The sequence below is a fragment of the Takifugu rubripes genome, chromosome 1 (assembly GCF_901000725.2).
Source record: "Takifugu rubripes chromosome 1, fTakRub1.2, whole genome shotgun sequence".
In the NCBI taxonomy this organism is placed as follows: Eukaryota; Metazoa; Chordata; class Actinopteri; order Tetraodontiformes; family Tetraodontidae; genus Takifugu; species Takifugu rubripes.
The window spans coordinates 8585944-8608477 of record NC_042285.1 but is presented as its reverse complement, the minus strand read 5'-3'; the positions used below and the strand labels follow the sequence as shown (position 1 = coordinate 8608477).

Below are 22534 nucleotides of genomic sequence, written 5' to 3'. Positions count from 1 at the left end.
TCTGACCAGACGAATTCTGGTTAAATAATCATTCACATGTTCGGCCGGGCTCCAATGCCATGAGACATGTATGATGTGGTAGTGACATATGTAAATGATCAAAATGCCAATTTGGGGAGTCCAGCTGAGTGCCCTGGAGTCTCCCAGTGACATGTGGAAATGTCACATTAATTCATTGGAACATTATGGAGACATTCCTCTCCGTCGGCCCCAGAGACAAAAGATGTTGATCTCCCCAGAGAAGAGTGACCTGGAGGACAGCCTCACGCATGCCAGCTGGACTTAAGTGCTCATTTACATCACAGTTCTCACAATAAACAAAGCCTTTTGTCATTTTAGGTGAAGTTCTATGGCATTTATGTCTAACAGAACTTTTTTTTTTTTTTAAGTATTAAGTACATTTTTTCCATAAAGAAAGAGGCATATGGAACATTAGCAGTGACTCCAATCCTGTGATCCTTACATCCTTAAAACCAGCCCAAGTGACATAAAAGCTGATATATGGAATCTGTAATAGCTGGACAAATATTTTTACAATATTTCCAATATATAGTTCATAAGAGTGGTTGGGTTGAAATGTATTTTGTGTTTCTCCTGCAAGAGTTTTTCACGAAAAGAAGCAGATCTGCACCAGCTGAGCTCCTCACTCAACCAGAATATTAGCGATGTGCTTCTGCCATCTAGAGGACACATTAAGAACCACATGTTAGAGTTTATAATGCTGACGCCATTAGGTCTGAGGTGCTCCAGTGGGGTCATTCTTCCAAGCTCAGTTGCCATCCAGGTCATGGCCATACCTTCGCTATGTCTGGAAATGATTCTGGTGGCCTTTTATGTCCCAGGACAAGTCGTTAAGTCGTTTGTCGCTGCCTGTCCGGTATGTGCCAGAGGGAATACCTCTACCTGGCCACCTGCTGGGTTCCTCAATCCCTGCTCCCTACCCCAAGACGTCCCTGGTCTCACATTGCTGTGGGTTTTGTTACTGGACATCAGCCGGTCACACCACCATCCTGCTTAAAAGACCTGTCAATCAACCAGATTAACTGCAGGTGTGGAGGCAGCCAGCCTAACAAATGGGTCACCCACGCCCCCTAGCGGACAAATAGACCACAAAAAAAACAAAAACACAGAACAGACGCAGGATCATAACAAGATTTACTGTATACTGTATGTTAAATGCTTATAACACCAATTATTAGACCAAGTATCATGCATGTTATTATAGAGAACCAAAAAAGACATTGTTCACATTGTTTATTTGATTTAGTTTTTATGTAAACTATCTCAGTACCATACAGAAACCTAAAATAAGCATATCTAAAACTGTTTCCACCGAACACCACAGTCCCGCTTAAGTTTTTGCCATATCAGGAAAAATATCAAAGAATAAATGTAGAAGAAAATTAACACCAGAACACCAAAATGGGTGGCTAGATAAACTAGATTGTCCTGGTGTGCGTTGTTACCTATTGCATGAAAATGCGGAGAGTCTGTCAACATTAGAAGAGCTACAGCATGTCTGGTGCCTCCTCATATTTTCGGTGAAATTAATACCAAAAGATGTTGTAAGGTGAACCGTATAATTTGTGGAAACACTGTACGCTGAGCCTCACTCACTGATCTATGGGCAGTTATGCATTCATAATCCCCACTTGACTCCAGCCTTCCTGTTACAGCATCTGCTCAGGCAAGACTAAGTCCTTCACTCCAGCACCCAGCACAGCAAAGAGGAAGGAGGGGAGGAGGGAACGGAGGCAGAGCGCCACTCTGGGGATGGGGTGGGCCATCACCACTTCCTTCCTCTTCCTGTTCACCGTTTGCATGACCTCATTGGCAAGGACGGATGGCCGCACACCGTGGCACATTTGTCTGGCGATGACTGTGGAACAACAAAAACATTCAGTGGTCACCATCAGGTCCTAAGACACATTTAAGAGAACATTTTTGGCTTTAATAAAATCTTTTTTTAGAATCACATATGATAATGTTTTTAAAAATCGGGTATTTGTGTAATTTTTCAATATATGCCACAATAGGAATGATTTCAGGGTGCTTATTAGAATCTACAAAAGGTTTTACAAAGCAAATAGTGGTTGTAAATGAGCCCAACAGAGAGACCAAGGTTTATATTATATATTTTCATCTCATCTACTTTTCATCACCATGCCATATCCATTAAGGAGTAATGAATAATAATCACTGATAGTCATCAATTATTATTTTTATTGCACCTGCCAAAAAAACACACTTTTGCAATTTATGTTAAGCTGTTTTTGAACTGTTAAACTTTTGAACTGATACTTGGGCTTTTGTTTGGGTACCTCACTTCACAGAAAACTTGTTCATATGTTTAAGATTTTGACTTTATGTTCCCCTCTTAATTGTTAACCTCCCTCCCTTTAAGAGTGTCTATCATTAAAAACAGATATTTCACAGTAGTGGAAGAGTTATGGACATATAAATCATGTTTTTGAACCCCAAAAGAGAAAACACAAACACCTGTAATGATTTTTCTTATGTAAATACAGTCTGTGCATCATACTAGTTGCATCACTCACATGTAGACAGGCTGTTTGGTTTTGAGGCAGCTTCCTTGCCAGGTGTTCGCTCAGAGGCATTAATGAAGGTGTGACTGATGGTGCTCACAACTATACCGTACTCCTCCACTTCAGCCCTCAGGCAGTCGAAGAAACCCTGGGCGGCATGCTTGGATGCAGCATCTGACAGATATGGACACAGATACACACACATGTTGACATGGCATCCACATGACTCATGTGTAAAGCCTTAAGGGGTGTGACTGGCTGGGAAAAGACATTACACATTGCACAATGCACAAAAATGCCTGACATAATTGCTACACCATGCTGTCGGAACATGTTTTAAACCTCAGTATTTGTAATATTTCATCAAGTGAACATTGAAAAGAAATTGATTTGGATTATGATCCAAATTTAAATTAAGACAGTTTGGACATAAAAAGAAGTCCTATCACATAATTAATGTTCTTTATGTACACCAACCAAGTCTGGTAACTCACATGAACTCCTGAATGGGACAGCCAGCCTCCCTTGGATACTGTTGACAAGAACAATGTGTCCCGATCTTCTCGAGATCATTGTTGGAAGCACTCCTGTCACATATTTGGACAAATATCAAAATTCCTTTAAAAGCAAACAATTGAAAGCAGATCGTGAAAACATGGTAACCACCTTTAGCCAGAGTGCTGGGTCCAAAGTAGTTGATGTCCATGATGTTTCTGTCCATTTCTAAGGAGATGTTCTGCACTGGGGCCTTCAGCTTCATGCTGCTGTTACAGATCAAGACGTCCACACAGCCGTAGCAGTCCACAACCTCAGCCACCACGTCCTCCATGCTCTCCATGTCACTGAAGTCCAGGAGCACCAGCTTTGGGGCAAACGTCTACGGAGAGGCAGAAAAACAATATTAGTATTGGATACGGATATAACATAGATATACGTATATAATACGGATATCGTTAGTTTACTAACTAATCCATTTATTTCCTTTATCCCACTACTCTAAAACCATCCCATTTAGAGTGCACCAATATAACCAGTCCAGAGAGCCTGTCTATATAACCAATGCAATCAGTCTAATTAGGTTTTCTGCCAAACTCAATTTTACTGAGGCAGCTAATACATTAGGTTCTGTACCACTATACCAGTTTCAGTAGGCAATGTGTCCCTATATTACCATTCTATTTTACTTTCATACCAATGTCTCCTCCGTGAACCATCACCTTATCGTGGTGGAGGAGTTTGCGTACCCTAATGAGCTTGGGAGCTATGCTGTTCGGGGCAGTTTGCCCCTGGTGGGGTCTCCCAAAGCAGATTGGTCCTAGGTGAAGGGTCAGACAAAGAATGGGTCAAGACCCATCATGGAGCACCTAAAACGGAAGCCGTGTACCCGGCCCGGAGGGTTACCGGGGCCCCAACCTGGAGCCAGGCCTGGGGCTGGGGCTCGATGGCGAGCACCTGTTGGCCGGGCCTACGTCCATGGGGCCCGGCCAGGCCCAGCCCGAACCAGCTATGTGGACACTCCCGTCTCCAGTGGACCCACCACCCGCAGGAGGAGCATGAAGGGTCCAGTGCAGTGTGGATTGGGCGGCGGACCAAGGTGGGGGCCTTGGCAGTCCGATCCTCGGTTATGGAAATTGGCTTTTGGAACATGGAATGTCACCTCACTGGCGGGGAAAAAGCTGGAGCTTGTGGGGGAGGTTGAGCGTTACCGACTAGATATGGTCGGCCTCACCTCCACACATTGCGTCGGCTCAGGAACCCAAGTCCTTGAGGGGGGTTGGGCACTCTTCTACGCTGGAGTTGCTCAGGGTGAGAGACGGAAAGCGGGGGTGGGCTTTTTGCTTGCCCCCAGACTCTCTAGTTCGACGTTGGGGTTCTCGCGGTCGAGCGAAAGGGTTGCTTCCCTGCGCCTTCGGGTCGGGGAACGGGTTTTGACGGTTGTTTGTGCGTATGCACCAAACAATAGTTCAGAGTACCTACCCTTTTTGGAGGATCTAGGACGGACGCTGGACAGTGTCCCAACTGGGGACTCCATCGTGCTGCTGGGAGACTTCAACGCTCACGTGGGCAACGACAGCGTGACCTGGAAAGGCGTGATTGGGAGGAACGGTCTGCCCGATCAGAACAAAGGGTTCTGTTCATAACTTTTATGGACAGAATTTCTAGGCGCAGCCGGGGAGTGGAGGGTGTCGAGTTCGGTGGGCGGAAGATCTCGTCGCTGCTTTTTGCGGATGACGTAGTTCTTCTGGCGCCATCGAACAGGGACCTCCAACAAATGCTGGGACAGTTCACGACCGAGTGTGAAGCGGCAGGGATGCCGGGCGTTGGGAGTGGCTGGGCGTTCCCCCCAAAAGAGCTGATGGAAGTGGCCGGGGAGAGGGCTGTCTGGGCATCCCTCCTGGAGCTGCCGCCGCCGCGACCCGGATCCAGATAAGCGGCAGAAAACAAAATGAAACGAAACCATTGTAACGACTCTCAGGTGACCACCCAGATCATTAGCATGCAGATGGTCCACAGGGGCTATATATTTTCAAGCTCTCTCCCCAGCAATTTCAGAACTGAAGAAGCCTTCTGGATAGAAGGCGAAACGTCTTCAAGAGAAGAAACCCAGTCCAGTTGACATAGAAAATTGATGATTGAGAATCTACACAGACATTGTAAGGAGTCACTCGATACCTTCTGGATGACTGTAATGTCATATTTCATCTCCCTGTCCTAAAACAATAATCCTTTTCTCCCGTGTCATAAAATACTGAAACTTATTCCCAAAATAACAATTCCTATTAATCTTATTACAAATGAAACAGTTCATTAAGGATGATATTATTACTAGTCAAGTCAATCTAATCATTCTTCTATAACATCCTATCTATTTAATAGTCTATTTAGCCTCTGTAATACTATAATTGGTGCATTTTGCCTCTCTGTTTTATTATGATAATACTGCTAAGACCAGTCCACTATAATCAGTCAAGCATTGCCAAACTCAAAAATACTGACTGGATTTTCTGTGATAACTTCAAGCATTAACCAATCTAAGATCCAACCATGCTATTAGCCTTCAATTACATTGGCATTACCTAATGTACTTAGTAGGTGAAGAAAGACGGTTAATGATTGCAATTAAAATATGCAACCTGAGTCAAATACATTGTGTTTATTTCATACTACCAACCCTGCTGACTTGTGTGATTTGGGTTTTCTGACCTCTTTGGGGTCTGCATCATTAGTGAGAGAGTCATACAGAGACTCCAGTTTATCCCAGCTGGTCCCACACAGGATCAGTCTGGCGCCACCCTTATGGAAGAGACGAGAACACTCTGAACAAACAGAAAACAAAAACTATAAGTTAATGGTTTTTGTCTCATTCTTTGATAAATTGTTTAATAAATCATAACATTGGTCATTTGTGACTATTCTCATCTATTTGCATTTATGAAATGAACTAGTAGAGGACATTGACATAAAGATCGTTTTCACCCTAACAAAGTAATAATATGTTTTTTCATTGCATTAGGGGGGAAAGCATGTCCTCTGTGACGGAGCTCTTCTACAAATACTAGACTTAGTTTACAGCTGTCACTAAATTTATTTATTCTATATTCTATATCGTTTACCAGTTCCAACTCCGGACACAGCGTCAGTGATCACCACCACTTTATTCCGCACCAAGGACTTGGACATGAACAGTATGATCTCATTGTAGATATAATACACCCCTGCTGACACCACTATCAGCAGGGGCAACACCATCACAAAGGGCAGAGCCATGTCCTGTAGATGTACAAAATCAAAATCAAATTGAATCAAATCAATCTTTATTTATATAGCATCTTTTACAATCAAAATACCTGTAAATGAATACAGAAGTGTGTGTGTGTGGGGGGGGAGAGGAGAGGAGAGGAGAGGAGAGGAGAGGAGAGGAGAGGAGAGGAGAGGAGAGGAGAGGAGAGGAGAGGAGAGGAGAGGAGAGGAGAGGAGAGGAGAGGAAACCATGACCCAGTGGGGTGACAGAGGCCTGTCAGGTGATCATGTTTCTGGGCCCCGGCAGCCTCGGCCTATAACAGCATAGCTAAGATGTTAACCTAATGATTAGACAACCCCCTAATTATGATAATTTGTCGGTCTATGATAGTAACTTGAACTACAGAATTAGTAACAATAAGCTATTTCTAAGAGGTAGGTTTTAAGTCTAATTTTAAAAGTAGAGATGGAGTCAGCCTCCCGTACCTTGACAGGGAGCTGGTTCTATAGCAGGGGGGCCTGGTAGCTCAATGCTCGGCCCCCCATTCTACTCCTAGACACTCTGGGAACCAAAAGTAGACCAGCATTCTGAGAGCGGAGCGGTCTATTGGGCTGGTAAGGTGTCACTAGCTCCTTCAGGTAGGATGGAGCTAGGCCTCTGAGGACCTTGTAGGTCAAAAAAGGGTTTTAAAAATTACTCTAAATTTAACGGGCAGCCAATGAAGCGACGCCAGTACAGGAGTTATGTAATCTCTTTTGTCAATACCTGTCAAAACTCTGGCTGCAGCATTTTGGATCACTTGGAGGCTTCTTTAAGAGTTGTTTGGACACCCTGATAATAAAGAATTACAATAGTCCAGCCTGGAAGTAACAAATGCATGGACTAACTTTTCAGCATCATGCTGCGTCAGTAGCTTCCTGATCTTTGGGATGTTCCTCAGGTGAAGGCATTTCTAGAGACTGTTTTAATGTGTGTGTTGAAGGACAGATTTTGGTCAAAAGTTACTCCAAGATTCCTCACAGAGAGACTAGATGTTAATGAGATACCATCTAGAGTGATCATGTGATCTAATCTATCCCTGAGAGGTTCAGGACCAAACACCAGGACCTCAGTTTTTGAAGAAAAAAAAAGAGTTACGGAGGAGGAAATTTGAAGACATCCAGGACTTTATGTCTTTAAGACAGGTCTGAAGCTTCACTAACTTCTCTGTCTCCTCTGGTTTCATGGATAAATAAAGCTGAGTGTCATCAGCATAACAATGAAAATTTATCCCATGCTGCCGAATAATGTTCCCTAAGGGAAGCATGTACAATGTGAAGAGGATTGGTCCAAGTACAGAACCTTGTGGAACTCCATGGCTAACCCTACTGTATGAAGAGGGAACACCATGGACATGAGGAAAACTGGTATCTATCTGATAATACTTAACCAGTCTAGTGCTGTCCCTTTAATCCCAATCACATGTCTCAGTCTCTGTAACAGGATGCTGTGATCAACTGTATCAAAAGCAGCACTGAGGTCCAGCAGAACCAGCATAGAAACCAGTCCATGATCTGAAGCTATAAGAAGATCATTAGCAACTTTAAGAAGTGCTTTTTCTGGCACATGGCATCAGCTGTTGATCTGCATTTGAAGAAGCAAGTTCCAAGTATTACTGCTGCCATTTAGGAGTCAATAAGGGCCTCACAGTTATTTTCACTATCTCATAAGTCATCAGCTTTTGTCAGGAAACAGTGTCTCAAAGTCTTGTGTGTCAAGAGTACATTAGTATGATCTGACAGAAATAATGTGTGAGGCATGCATGCATCTCCACAAAACTAAAGACCTTAGGCAATGAATCAGTCAATGTTTTCATTCCTTTCTGTGTGAAGCTGAGGTGGATATAAGAAGAAGATTCAGTTTATTACATATGAACTCACTAAATGGGTTTTGCAAAATGTGTTTAATGTTCAATTGAAAGCCAAATCTTGATGTCTCAGTTATGGTTGTCAAGCACCTGGCTTGGCAGAGGGAAGCAAGTCAATACAAAGTACTAAATTACTATAAAGCATAAAGCACCATTTGGTTCCTTAATAAAACAGTTGTGAAGTGGGCTGGATAAGAACAGCTAAATATACTTGGACACAGAATGCCTTTCACTGTCACCTCCAAGTTTCTGTCATCAGATACCCCAAAGGGTAAGTCTGGGGAGGCTTGAATTTATACTCAATGGCTGACCATATTTGCAAAACATAATATTAGAAAACACATTAAGATCATATGTTAATTGTTCACATTAATACAGCATTTATGATGACTTCAGAGACCCACAAACTATTCAAAGTCAGATTTGGAGCTGACATGTAACCCATTTCCTATGGTTTAATGTAATAGTTAGTGCTATTATAGCGCAACCACACAGCACAACACACACCTGTAATCCGTGTTATTTTTGGTTCTGGGAGTTAATCCGCCAACGGGGCTGGTTGGAGTTTTCAGGTTTTGTAAGGTAACAGAGGCTCTTCCCCTTGCCTGTCCATTCACACCGCTCTGTTCTTCTGTCTGTCTGTCCTACTGCGGTCCAGTGGAAATGCTTTTAATAGCCTCTACTGCAGTCACACACAAATATAACTGAGGCATGTTCCCCATGTTGCCAGAATGAAGGGTTAACTGACACTTGTGTGCAAGGACAAATGTTTACATTGTGCAGCTGTTCTTGAATAGGTTACAAATCCAAATCCTCTCGAATATACTTGTTGAACATTACAAAAGAGCTGATGGCGTCACATTAAAAATAAAATTTGAATATAAATTAATAAAATAGTCTGTGGTACGTTCACATCATTTTTTACGTATTAAACGCAACAATTAAGTCTTACCTTTTAAAGCATTTACCTGTAAATTTCTGTAATTTGAGCTGTGGTGTAGTATCGTATATATTTCGTTTATTTTTAATGTGACGCCACGATATGTATTCAGTGTATCCGTAAAAAGCCAAATACGTGTAGACGTGTAATAATAATGTCCAGGTTGTTCAGTAGCCGCGTTATAACAGTAGGCGGCAACCGTGCGCAGTTATCGCGATATTCCACGGAATTCCAGGGTCTTCTGTGCTTTGCTGCTCCCCCTCGCTTCGTTTGGAAAGAAAATAAACCTATTGCTGCTAACCAGGCTAGTTATGGGACGGAACTCGGAGAACCTCTTTGGGCGTTTTTGACTGAATACGAGGTGGTACCCCGCATGCGGCGTCTTTATTGAAAAGAAAGGCGCAGGGACTGCATTTCCGGAGAGTCTGTCTCCTTCAAATGTCTAGATAAAGACTCGAATCGAGAAAGGATTGCAGTAGCTTTCTTTTCTGTGTGAGCTAGCCGACTCTGCTAGTCGTAGCCTCGCAGGGCAGCACTGGGTGAACTTTGCATGGACTGCTGTGTGCCTGGGACAGAAGCCCTTCTATCTCATTGCAAGTTTAGTTTTAGGATTCCTTCGCATGGGAGACTAATGTTACTCTCTGGAAACTGTTGCCACGGAAAGTAAAGGCGATAATGCTTTTGCGGCGTGCGCTCTCATGTTATTCCTTATTGATTTGGAAACCCGCTAGTAAGCTAACAGGATATTAGCCACCTTTCTCCCCAGTTCTCTCTGTGGTTACAGGCCATGGACTAAAAAGCGTTCATCTCTGACTGACCGACGAGAAAGCTGGCTTGATGGCAGCTAATTATTTATCGGGAAACAGCAATCTAATATAGCCAATTGGACCAAAAGGTGCCTTGTGTGAAACATTTCCCAAAGGAAATCAGCAACGTTGTGTTATTTTTTTGGCTTTGGAAAATGCATCGATGTGCTGGATCCTTTTGGGAGTTAAGATAGAAGAAACCAGAGGCATTCCACCGACCATAGCCACTCCAGAAGGTTTAAAGAAGATTTAAACATCATGTCTACCGCAAAAGAAAACCCCTGTAGAAAATTCCAGGCCAACTTCTTCAACAAAAGTAAATGTCAGAATTGCTTCAAACCTCGAGAATTACATCTTTTGACAGACCAGGACTTGACCCAGGTAAGGAATGCATGTAATGTATTGGTGTAAGTTACATTCAGATTCGGAATCTCAAATAAGTCGTATAACATTTCAACTGCTGTCCAATTTCTAAATACATTTAGACCCTCCTCTGACAGCTGCAGCCTTTTAAAAAGCATCGCTTTACTGCCGATGTCAACATCCGCTGTCCATTTAAAATATCCAAGCGGACTTTTGCAGAATGTGCATTAGATAAACGATCCTGTTCGCCTGTGATACAATCTTGGAAACCGAAAGTGCATCTTTACTGTAAAGACAATAATAGGTTGATAAAACACTGATCATAATGGAAATCCAGTTGATTTATCTCGTAGTTGCTGTAATTTGCATCACAGTTTGTCCTTTTTTATGTTTATGTCATCAAAATAGGTCCATTTTTGAAGACACAGGAAATCTATTTAAATGTATCTATTTTTTTTAAGTTGGCTCTGATACCCAGACATTATAAAGGTGAGGAAAGGTGACTGTCCAAAGTGAACCGTGGAACTGCTGCTTTAGAATTCTACCCACTACTTCTATTCCGCTATGTTTATCTTTTAAAACTTTTTTCAGTTTTAAGTTGTAATGTAGTTTTTTTTTTTGGTTTTTTTTTCAGTTTACTGAATTTTTATTATTGTACTGCTGTCGAGAACTATGGTACATTTCAGAAGGTAAAATACCTCACATTTGATATGGGGCTGATTTCAATACACCCTTGAGAAATATTTAAGTGTTGACCTTTAAAATACGGGACTGCAATTAAACACAAGTCTATAAGGGGTTTTATGTTGACAACGCAAGGAACATTGGAGAGGAAAGTTTTTTGAAGATCTCAACAGGAATAGAGAATTGTTGCAGATTGTGGTGATATCATTTGTGGTTAGATATTTGTTATTCGTCATCAATTATTAGGAACATGTAAAGCGTGCAAATGCATGTTGGGAGTTTGTCTGTCGGTGTAAATAGATTGCAGTTGAACTGGTTATATGGATGCTGTTTTTGTTTAGAGAAGGAAGAACTGTTCCCACAGTTATTTTTTGGAGGGGTGGGGGGTAGGGTCTAGGTTAGTAGAGTTGGGCTGTTTTGCTTCTCTGGGCGCAAGGAACCTTGTTCAGATTCACAGAATCATTAAAAAAAGATAATTTTGAAATCTTTTGGAACACTGTAAAGGAATTTGCTGTCAGTCTGTCAGCAAAGATATTTTCCAAGTTGCCAATTTCAAGGTCATCTCAGAACTAAGATTTTAAAATCAAGGCAGATCCTTTAGGTTTAACTTACTCGATTTGGATAAGATGAAACAGTTTACCACAGGGTAAATTGTTCTTCTGGAAGCCGTTTGCTCTGTAATAACATTTTGTTTTGCCCTTTTTGGTCTTAAATGTAGTGTACATCTTAGACCCAAACTCGGGTTTGAACTCAGTGCGTGCTTTCCCGTTCCCTGCCCTCTGGCTTTGAACTACAAGTCAAATATCATAAATCCAAAATGGAGGAAGAACCTGGTAACAAATGAGGCAAAAACATAGTTGCAAAGGTTAAGCATGTACAGGATCTACAGAGCTTTGGATTGTATGGTCTTTGAGTTATTTATGTCAAACAAGTCTAATCCATTGATCCCACAAAATATTCTCTTTCAGCAGTAACTATTTATTTTGCTGGGTGATTGATTCTTTACTTTGAGCTGTTGGTCATCTACAGTTTGTTTCATGTGTGTGCGGGTGCGTTTAGAGCTCATTCTCTAGATTCTGCCCTGAATGATGGCTCATAGGAAGCTCTATTCAGCTGTGGAGGCCTTATTTGCAGTGTATTTTCTGTGCCCCTGTTTCTCTCTCCCTCTCCTTCCCTCAGATCATTAGTTTAGTCTCTGTTGTATCCTGTAATTGATCCCAGACGGGAGGCCCAGATGGGCCCTTGAAGAGCCAAACAGCAACGTCAGCATCCTCCTCTCCTCTGAGATTGTGTGGGTGCACACACACTTCTTTCCCTTAAGTCTGTAGCCCTCACTGCGCAAAGTATACTCCTGGTTATTTAACCGTTGTAATGCAGGCTTCCTGAATCAGTATAGCTGGTTTACAATTACATCACTTCCTCTAATCTCCCTGTGACCTGGCCCCTCCACCAGAGAGAATCTGCTTGCCCAGTTTTCAACAACGATGAACCATCGATCGCACACATGCTTTTGAAACCGTTTCCAGCTTTAACGGCTATCTAAACAGTTAAAGGGGTTGTTGAGTTTCACAAGGAGGTTTTGCCAGGATGGTGTGTGGACAGCTTTCAGACTGTTTACCATTATCCACCAGACAGACCTAAAGCTGTATTATATAATGCTGCATGTGTAATACTTCTAAGCCTCATTCAGCTGGACTAAGGAGAGCTTTTCTGAAATGTCTGGTTTTGAGAAAGGGAGAATATGCCTTAGATTTTTTTTTAACCTGTGCTTTTAACCTGTCCATATGTCATGTGTTTGTCTTATCCACCTATCTCAGAACTTGAGGCACTGACTACTAGGGGACTGAGATGTGTCTCGCACTATTAAAGAGTCAAAGGTGCAGGAAGGAACCTTGTTAGTTAGTATTTCAGATTTAATCAGTGACTGGGACTGGACCTATAATGGGTGTTTTTGTGAAACATTGTTAAAATCACAGGAAAGGTGGACAAAAAGGAAATAGAAATCTTGTCAATTGTTAAATTTGCACATTTAGCTGGCTTTTTTTTCCCTGTGTCAGAGGTTCTGCATCTGTTGTTCAGATTGGGCTTGTGGAACAGTTATCATGCTGTCCTGGAGAGGTAATAGGAGGCAAGACAGTGCTGGAAGATACATGCAAGTGAAGGTTTACACATAAATCAAAGAGAATAAGTGCGATAGGAGTAAAGGAGTGGGGGCAGGAGTCACTGGGAGAGAGCGGAAGTTCAGGATGGGGAAGTCGGTGTCTCCCAGCAGCTGCTGTTCAACACTGGGATTTAAACATCTACCAAATGTTCTAATGGTTATTGCTGCAGGGTGTTTGTGTTCATTGGTAAAGTGCAGGCACAATCATTTCATGTTTGTAGCTCTTTTTCTGTGTCACATTTGGGATATAATAATGGAATGAATTTCATGTGTCCTCTCTTTTCCGCAATCAACTGTGTTGGAATGAATTGTTTTTATATTAACTGAAGCTATAGACGGGTCTAAAAAAAAGTCATGTTTAAATCTAGGGTTCAAACTAAATAATTGTAATCTTGGCTGACAAGGATTGATTTGATTTAATGTGTTTTTTTACTAAGGACTGGAAGAGCTGACAGAACACTGATATTTGCTTTTCATTTGTTCATATTACTAAGAATTATGTAACTTTAACACACTTGGATAATGCAACCCTCTACTAAGACAATTTTTGTGTCGTACCAGCTTAAACATTGCCTCAGTGTAGTGTTTAGTTTAATTTATTCCACTATAAACAGTCGCTAGTTTACTTCATACATGTAACATTTTATATTTGATTAGAAAACCCATTTGGGTTTGAACGCACTTGAAAATATGATTTTTGCAGCTAATAGCTTGGGTCTCAGTTTGCGCCAGTGAACAAATGTGTAGGTGCAGTGGAGCAAACAGATGTGCAAGAGACAAAACAGATGCGCATATAGAAACATAAAATGTGCTGTTTTTTCCCACTCATGAACGAGATGAAAATATGTCAAAACCTGACTTACATAGATTATTGAATTACAGTATCTTCAAAGGTTTTACTATTTTGATACACAAATAGAAAATATTGCTAGTTTAAAATAAGGTTGTTGATTGCATAAACATAAAAAACATGTTAAATTGTTATATATTAAATGGATAATATCTGGTAACTTTTCCATCAACTTTTCTTAAAAGGCAAAACATACAAAGACCTTTAAAAGACCATTTTTGGGCTGAAATATCTCTATCTGCTTTCAGTTTGATTTCTTTACATGTGACACTATACACTGGTTTTTAACTGCCAAAACAAACTTGGGTTGCGTTCTGTAGGTATGTTCTAGATCTGCTGTAGCTTAAGGGCAAAACCAAAGTGATTCACAGCACAGAATTAGACCACATTTGCAATTGTAATTAGAGCTCAAAGTGTAATGTATTATGATTTACTATGGAATAACTAGATGACAACTCTATCACTGAAAAGTAAAATGGTGAATATTTTTAGTGATAATTGCTAAAATGATTCTTCACTCTAAGGGTTGGTTTTAAAGGTACATAAAAGTCAGAAAGTAATCGATAATAGATTTTTATTCTCGAGCTCTCTTTATTTCATCCCCAACACATCTATTTTAAGTGATTTAGTGTTTAAACAGCCAAATGGAACACTTTTGCATGACTTGCATGCAGGACCTGGGTTATCTGGGTCACTGCGTGCTGCCTGTCTGATACCTCCTTTTCAACATTTTCTGCTCATCCAGACTTCATTTGCTGGCATGTTGCTACAAGTTTAGACAAAGCATGTATGGATCTAATGGAAGGCATGCAGTAACAGGGTTACTATTAGAATAGCAGCCTAATAATCAGATTCTACTTCTTTCCAGGATAGATATTTAGGTACAGTCTGTAGAAGAAAATTTAACACTAATGCTTAACACTTAAAGATGAATGGGGAATGAGTTTGTGTATCTTCGGTATCTCAGTGGCCTCTACTGGGCAGGTCATAGGGATGCACCAAAAACATTTTTGCCCCTGAGTCTGAGTCAATTGAGTGCCTGCTGATGCTGATACTTTGGCAACGCAGTTAAAAATTACATCACACTTAAAATGGTCTCTAGGTATTTCTGATTAGGTCAGAACTGTTGAAAAATTCAATACAATTGATTTGGTCGCTGAAATAGCATTTTAACATCTGACATTTTAACTGTGCCACAGCAGTGTGTGGAACTACTCGATGCTGCTTGTAGCTTTAATTATTATTAAAACAACAGTATCATAACATTCATGCAAAATCCCCATCTTGCAGATGTTGCAAGTAGCTGTATCACTATCTTCATGCTCTTAGATATTAGATTAAATATTTCCAATCAGAGGCCATTTAATTTGCTCTTGTTCTTACCAGCTTTTCACATTAACTTGTGCCTAAACGTTACACATGCTCATAGAACTATACAGTAGTAGAAGCCTCATCGCCTTCTTGTCAACATTGGAAAAGCGCCATGGAGCTTTAATGATCCAACTAGCACTGGACAGCTGTGTATTTCTATGGGCCCACTCTCTGCTTTCTGCAAATTTGTCATGTGTACAGCATGGACATGTGGACAATGTAACATTACATTTATGATACATCAGGGATCCTGAAGTTTTCCACTTGTTTCCAGTCCTTTGAAAATTACGCGATTGACCCTGATTTCCAATCACATGATCACATCTGGGACATTACTGGCATTGTAGTTTTGAGTCGGAGGGATTTGTTGCTGTAGGAGGATTTCTATCTATTATTAATGGTCCCACTTGCCTCAACTGTGCACTTTCCCAGTTGAAGTGATTAATTAATTGCTCTGTTCCCCCCCCCCTGCCCATGGTTGCTCTTTTCCAGGCCAAGCCGATTTATGGTGGATGGCTATGTTTGGCCCCTGAGGGAACTGACTTTGACAATCCAATGCAGAGATCCCGGGTAAGAACATGCACCACTGACCTTGATGTTTGTTCACTAAATGTATATATACACATGCACACACGATAATAACTTTATTTCCCAGAAACTTTGTAGCAATTACTGATGTCAAATTCATTGTCCAACTAACACCGATACTGGAATCCTACTGTGGTTCAATAACTAGTTGAAGTTTGTTCACATGCATATCTTAAGTCCCAGCTTGAGGCTGTTCTGATGGCTTCTGTTCTATCTCACAGAAATGGCAACGGAGATTCTTTGTGCTGTACGAACATGGCTGCCTGCGCTTTGCCCTGGACGAGTCGGTAAGCTCATCCATTGCTCAGATTTTCAATCCAGCTACATTGTAAAACTAAGTACATTGTAAAATACGTGGCATAAGAGTTAAATTCCAGTCCAGTTCCTTTTGTGTATCATACTTGCAGGACTTTTTGGCTATCGGGAATTCTGTGTATTCTAGTACTTATAATTGGTGACTCCTTGCACATAAGTAGTCTTTAATGACGTTAGTTGATTGCTCACTATATAAACAAGGTAAACCTAATGAATCCTGCAAGTTTTCAGCCAGAAACCATAAATTTTATATTTATTTTGTTCTACATGTAATGATGCATATACTGTATATGGGCTGAATATGTTCCCCCAGAAACTGAATATGAGTCATTTATATTTGAAATTGATCTGCTAAACTTGAATCATTGCCTTAAAAAACTGAATTTGAATTACAGAATTTTAATTTATATTGTTTAATTTAAAGTTCAATTTTGAGACTTGAATTTGAATTCGGAAAACTGAATGTGACAATACACAAGTTTGAAAGTAACAAATTAAAAGTAAACCATTCAGATTCAGTAATTCAATGCATTGACTAAAATTAAACACTAACAGAGTATATACTAAAAAAGTAACTCATACCTCTAGTGGAATAGCCTATAAACCATACTGTGCCAAGTAGGTACAGGTAGAAATGTGCCACTAGACTGAGGTATCGGTATACGATTTCAAAGGACTTTAGTCCTGTTTTGTTGTTTTTGCCGACAAATGTTCTTTGCCTGTGAAATTTCAGTTTCATGTAGATCAGCTGTCACTCTTTTTAGTGCATTGTGCTGATTGTAAGCAGCTGCTATTTGTGACTGTTTATCCTGTCTTGTTTTTCTAACTAATAATTTTAATCTTTTTTTAATCATTGCATCACACAACAAAGCAATCAATTGGCATAAATCTGTAGATACCATAACATGTTTCAGTAACAACGCCTGCAATTATGGCAGTAAAACACACATTTAATCGGATGAGCACCGCACCGTGAACCGAACCTAAGAATCAAACAGAGGCTCAGAAGTGAATGCTTATCACCAGCTGAAGCTGCTGTGGTGGTGCTGTGTCGCTGGGGGAATGTAACACGGATGACCAAACCCACACCAGCTGATCAGACTAGAGATTATGCTGCTTGTCTATAAACATTGGTGGGGGGCACATAGCTAGTCAATTTAGACATTTATTTAATGTGCATTATATGTGCAATGAACAACACCAGGAAGTCTTTATTTTAGTCCAGATGTTCTTATAATGAGAGTTGGACTGCTTTTTCCAACAAACGAGAGCATTTAACTGTGTTCAAGTGTACCTTGGTGAAGGAAAAGCAAATGAGCTTATTTCATATTACTCAGACTACGCTTCAGTCTGTTAACCAGCTGTTTGGAACTGCATTTCACAAATCTCTTTGTTGCCACCAATGACAATAGGAGGAAACTTGGTTGCACGGCTGCGACTGTGCTTTTCCACTATGTAATGCATTTCCATTGACACCCAGGCTAGTGTGTAGTTGTGTTTTCCTCTAATTGTAACAGTGATTCCAAAGCGGTGTGGCTTTTTGTCCTTTGGTCTTTTCATGTGCTGCACAAGGCAGGAAAAGTAGGTCAGGGAAATGGCTGCTGTGTGCTCAAGACTCAGGAGAGGAACTCTCAGAAATCACACAACTGGTAAAAACACATTAATGGTCATGGTCTTTTTGGTGCTCATCATTGACCAGAGGACAGTAGTCATTTTCTGAAGGCAGAAATTGACTTTTTCCCCCCCAAAATTAAAGATCCCAAGTTGGAAGTACTTGAAAGGTCTTTTAAAACAGAAGAATTGAGTGCAGCTCTTCATTGACCTTTCTGAAAGCAAAACGTTTGGATTGTTGCTGGAGCAGCATTTTTCTAGTTCAAACTTCTGGGTAGAGTCCAGGTGAAATTTGAGAAATTTTGGTTCTTCATAACTTTTTTGAAATCATGTAGTTTTATCATAATGAAGCCCTTTTGGGTTTTTTTCATTAGAGAATGACACTTAATCACATATGTTTGATGCGTCTACAGCAATACAGGCAGAATACCTAACAACAAGACCGAATTAGCAGGCAGTCACAGTCAATGTTCATTGTTTGACATTTCATTGGTGTGTAAGGGATTTAAATAGAATTCCTTATGTGGCTTTAAGATAATGGACCTGAACCATTACCTGGAATCTGCATTTGGTACAGACACGATTAGTCCCATCAGAGTGATTGTACTTGTAATGTACATTGTAAACAATAAATCAAACACAAAGTGAACAGGCCTAACAACCATAAATAGTTCAGCTTGTGCATTTTAAAGAGTGCTTGATTTTTGTACCTTTGTGTGCTTTTTATATTACAGTAAAGACACCCAGCTTCTCATCCTGTCATTGTCTTGTGGCTAATCATCAAAATAAAATTTGAGTCAATTGATTTACTTCAACCATCTAAAGACTAGTCAAGCCAACCTTGGTAACTGAAGGCTTACATACAGTGCAGGCTAAATGGTTAAATTCCTTTGAACTTGATGGTTAAGGCAAGGAAATGTTTTCCCACAAAATGGAATTGTAAAATTTCTTCATTAGATTAATGGTGGTTGTGCCTTTCTGCAGTATGGAAAACTCTCTAAATTGGTTTCCAAGTATTGTTTTTTTTTTTTTTATCTCATATCTCATAAGACACTACTTTCTTGCTTTTTTGTATGATGAAAGAAAATTCAACATTTGATGTCATCCCTCTCAGCTCCCATTGGATTATTTCTTGGCAATTGCCAAGGTACTTTCAAGGAAAAATAAATGGCCAATAGTTTAAATCTGTGTTTTAACTAGAATAATGCTCTGTCTAATCACACACATTAACCTTGTCAATTCTCAAAAAAGTGATCATTTTCACTTATTTATATATGCTGGATTAAACTCCAAGATGTGATGACATGGTCTGCTATTTTTCAGCCTGAAAACAGAATGGTGCTATCTGAAGCATTGGCCTCTCAAAGCTGAACTATTTTCACCAGGAGCAAAAGCAAAGATGCTCTCTCATCTTAAGAAGCATTCCTCCTCCAATGTCCTTATTTGGTGAACTGCAGTGAACACACTGTTTGGGACCACAGAGTGCAAGAGTAAAAGCAGCCGTTGCCCCCGAAATCCAAAGAATAAACGTCAGAAATGTCCCAGACTCAGACATTCCACACATGGCTGGCCACAACATACACCAAGATATGCTAATGCTGCCATTTGCAATTAGTTGCACTTTTGAAATAGTGGTGTAATTTATTAAAGGTTTGATACAACTTTAAGCATGATATAGTAAAATGGTGAGAAGTCAGACAGGCAGGTTATTATGAAGCAACAGGTTAGAATGCAGTCACCCTCCATAAGTCCAAAGCATCACTGATCGTGAGACTGTGCTGAAGTGTTGCTACCACAGGGACCATTATGCACTGCAATATTAAAATATTTACAATACATACATTGATACCATTGCTGTGCTTTTTTGAAAGTCAACAGACATGGAATCCATTTTAATAAAATTAAAGAGAATAATAATAATAATAATAATAATGGCAAAATTCAAGAATAAAAAGCATTTAATTTACTGTAGATACATTTAAATTTGTCATCGCCATCCTTGTTTTTATTGCCTCGCATTAAACAAACTGTGACTTTTTTTCTAAGAAAGTTGTTGGGTTTAATAATACTCCAATAAAAATCTAAAAATAGACAGCTCTATGAAGGCAAATACAATGGCAGGATATGGAATTGGCACAGCAATGTTGAAACTGAAACCATGAAAACGCATTTGTGTTTGAATTTAAGCGTGTGTGTGTGTGTGTGTGTGTGTGTGTGTGTGTGTGTGTGTGTGTGTGTGTGTGTGTGTGTGTGTGTGTGTGAAAAGCATCAAGTAAGAATAATGGCTACCACCTTGTTGGGTGCTTCTTGGGATAAATTATGAATCATTCATATGCTCACAATTATTATTATGACACATTTGTTTTGAACATGCTCATATATTAAGCAGTACAAATTAAAAATTCAAAGAATTGTGAATTCTCTAAATTCCCTGAAATAAGTTTGGACTTACTAATGAAACTAGCAATGTAAGATAGATGGTATCTTGGTGGATTGGGGCGATTTTACCAGACAGGACTGTAAATTGCAAAAGATAAAAGTACAAGATGGAAGAAAATAGAATAGATATGCAGACTTTTGTGGCTGATTAGGAAAAATGGGAGCTAAGATATTTGCCCAGATCAATAGTGTATGTCCAGTTCGGTTCTAAATATTGGGTTCATTATAGCATGGTATGTGGATTATTTATTCTCTTTTAATTCACTCTGCTCATTTACTGTCAAATGACTTTAATTACTTACTGTAATAAATTAAACTTTGTTTAGCAACAGCTTTACTTCATTTGCCACTGCTGCATCTATGAGTGTTACATTATCGGGTCTAGTGGATGAAATTTTTCCACAGCAGTTGTAAAGTGCTACACAGTCCAATTGCCATATTTGGCAGCCCCCAGGGGTTTACAGCCAGATCTGAATAAAACTGGATTTGTGTTCAGTGGCCTTAAAAGGCGTTGGAAAAAGACAAAGCACCTGTTTTACTTCTGCTGCAGTCATATTCCTGAAAAGCCTCATAACAGATCCATGAGATTGGGAGGAAGTTAGAGGGATTTCTTTGCTTAGATCTTAATGCGGCAGCAGGTTATCAGTATGTTCAAATGTAAATGTCCCCCCCCCCCCGCTGCAATATAAAACCAATGGGGGCTCACATCAGTGCATCTTATATGGTTTGTTAGATATGTCTTTTTTTTTTCTTACAGACATGATATTTTGGTATTAGTATCCTAAGTAGAGTGCTTCTGTGCGGTAGCTGTTGAGCATCATAGATACAGTCAAGTTCTTAACTGATCACTTACACAAAGCGGCTTTATTTTATTTATCCACTGCTGTTATCTTTCCCTTTCAATCTATGTGTGATTCAGCTGAATTTCCCTTGTTGCCATGAGGATGTGGTGCCAAAGTCGATACAGTTTAGGCCCCATGTGCCATGCCGTGTACCTGTGAAGCATGGCGGAGGATTGGAGCCAAGTCTGAGAAAAATGAAGCTGTGTGATTTGTTTTCCTTGAGATCATGTCTGAATTATGAAATTGTTGAAATGTTAGTGAGGTGATATCAGTGTTCACAAAGGGGTCACTAATTCAATATAGAAACCAATGACTCAAGCATCCCTTTTTAAATTTTGGCCACATCTGAGTGCATTCATCTTTCTTGACAGGATCACTTCAGAATCTGTGTATAACTGGAGACTTTGTTTTATTACATCCAAACAAGTTCTGTTTTTTTTCTTATATCTTCCAGCCAAGTACTTTACCTCAAGGAACGGTGAACATGAACCTCTGTACAGATGTTGTAGATGCGGAACCCCTAACTGGTCAAAAGAACTCACTGTGTATCATCACCCCAGAGCAGGAGTACTTCATCAGAGGGGAGAATAAAGAGATCATTAATGGGTAAGCTGTCTTGATGGGTGGGTTAAGAGGCCGTAACATTTTCCTTTCCACAAAATTGAGGTGTATATTTTAAGTCATCAAATTACTGTTCATTTAAAATAACATGCATTTTTATTCAAAATCACGTATATCATATTCTCAGAACCATTAAAGAAACATTCGTCCATGCTGTTCCACAGCAGGCATTCAGTGAAATACATTTTGCATTATGGGTAAATCATATTGGTACCATTAATCAGGACAAAAATATGCACAACTCTGAGAAAAAAAATTATGCTGCCAATCTTACAGAGAAAGCTTTGGCTTAACAGCATGACAGCAACATGAAGAAGCTTTATTTTAGCCAAAGAAATCACTTATTTTATAGAACCAGTTTCAACGGGTAACATGTCATTTTTGTGGCTCTAGGTGGAGTGAACAGTTGATTGTATACCCCCGAACCAACAAACAGAACCAAAAGAAAAAACGCAAGGTGGAGCCAGCAACTTTCCAGGTACTTATCATCACAATAAATCCAAGTTTAACTTCAAATACCATGCTGTTATTGTTTTATTGCATACTGGTTGGTGTGTCTGTGTTCAGGAGCCAGGCCCAGCCAAGGTCGCAGTGACGGATTCTGGTATCCCTGATGCGGAGACAGTTCCAGACTCAAGTTCCATCATTTGGCAGGAGGAACTGAGTCAGAGGGAGGCTGATGCAGCTGCTGCCTGGTCACAAGCTGACCTCCCAGGATCATCTCCACCCCCTGCAGGTAAGCAGGAATG

The 22534-nt window shown here is 40.2% G+C and overlaps 2 protein-coding genes across 7 annotated transcripts in view; one reads left to right on the top strand and one right to left on the bottom strand.

The window, feature by feature from the left end:
• Window positions 1–1138: 1138 nt before the first annotated feature.
• dhrs7cb (dehydrogenase/reductase (SDR family) member 7Cb) lies at window positions 1139–9064 on the bottom strand. The gene is made up of 7 exons (XM_029836309.1): window positions 8702–9064; window positions 6161–6317; window positions 5751–5863; window positions 3213–3423; window positions 3041–3133; window positions 2559–2720; window positions 1139–1879 (listed from the first exon to the last, which is right to left on the bottom strand). The coding sequence occupies exons 2-7, from the start codon at window positions 6312–6314 to the stop codon at window positions 1671–1673; spliced, it is 942 nt and encodes a 313-aa protein (XP_029692169.1). The 5' UTR covers window positions 6315–6317; window positions 8702–9064; the 3' UTR covers window positions 1139–1670.
• Window positions 9065–9365: 301 nt separating this feature from the next.
• Window positions 9366–22534, top strand: part of LOC101079192 (myosin phosphatase Rho interacting protein) — a 37682-nt gene continuing 24513 nt past the window's right edge. For 2 of the 6 annotated variants that reach the window (XM_029835920.1, XM_029835922.1), the window contains exons 1-6: window positions 9367–10321; window positions 15862–15939; window positions 16179–16244; window positions 21619–21770; window positions 22179–22263; window positions 22353–22521. In XM_029835920.1, coding sequence (XP_029691780.1) covers window positions 10199–10321; window positions 15862–15939; window positions 16179–16244; window positions 21619–21770; window positions 22179–22263; window positions 22353–22521 — 673 coding nt within the window. In that variant the 5' untranslated portion in view covers window positions 9367–10198. Of the gene's footprint in view, window positions 10322–15861; window positions 15940–16178; window positions 16245–21618; window positions 21771–22178; window positions 22264–22352; window positions 22522–22534 lie in introns of all 6 variants that reach the window. The other 4 variants (XM_029835916.1, XM_029835923.1, XM_029835926.1 and 1 more) reach the window with 4 other exon arrangements.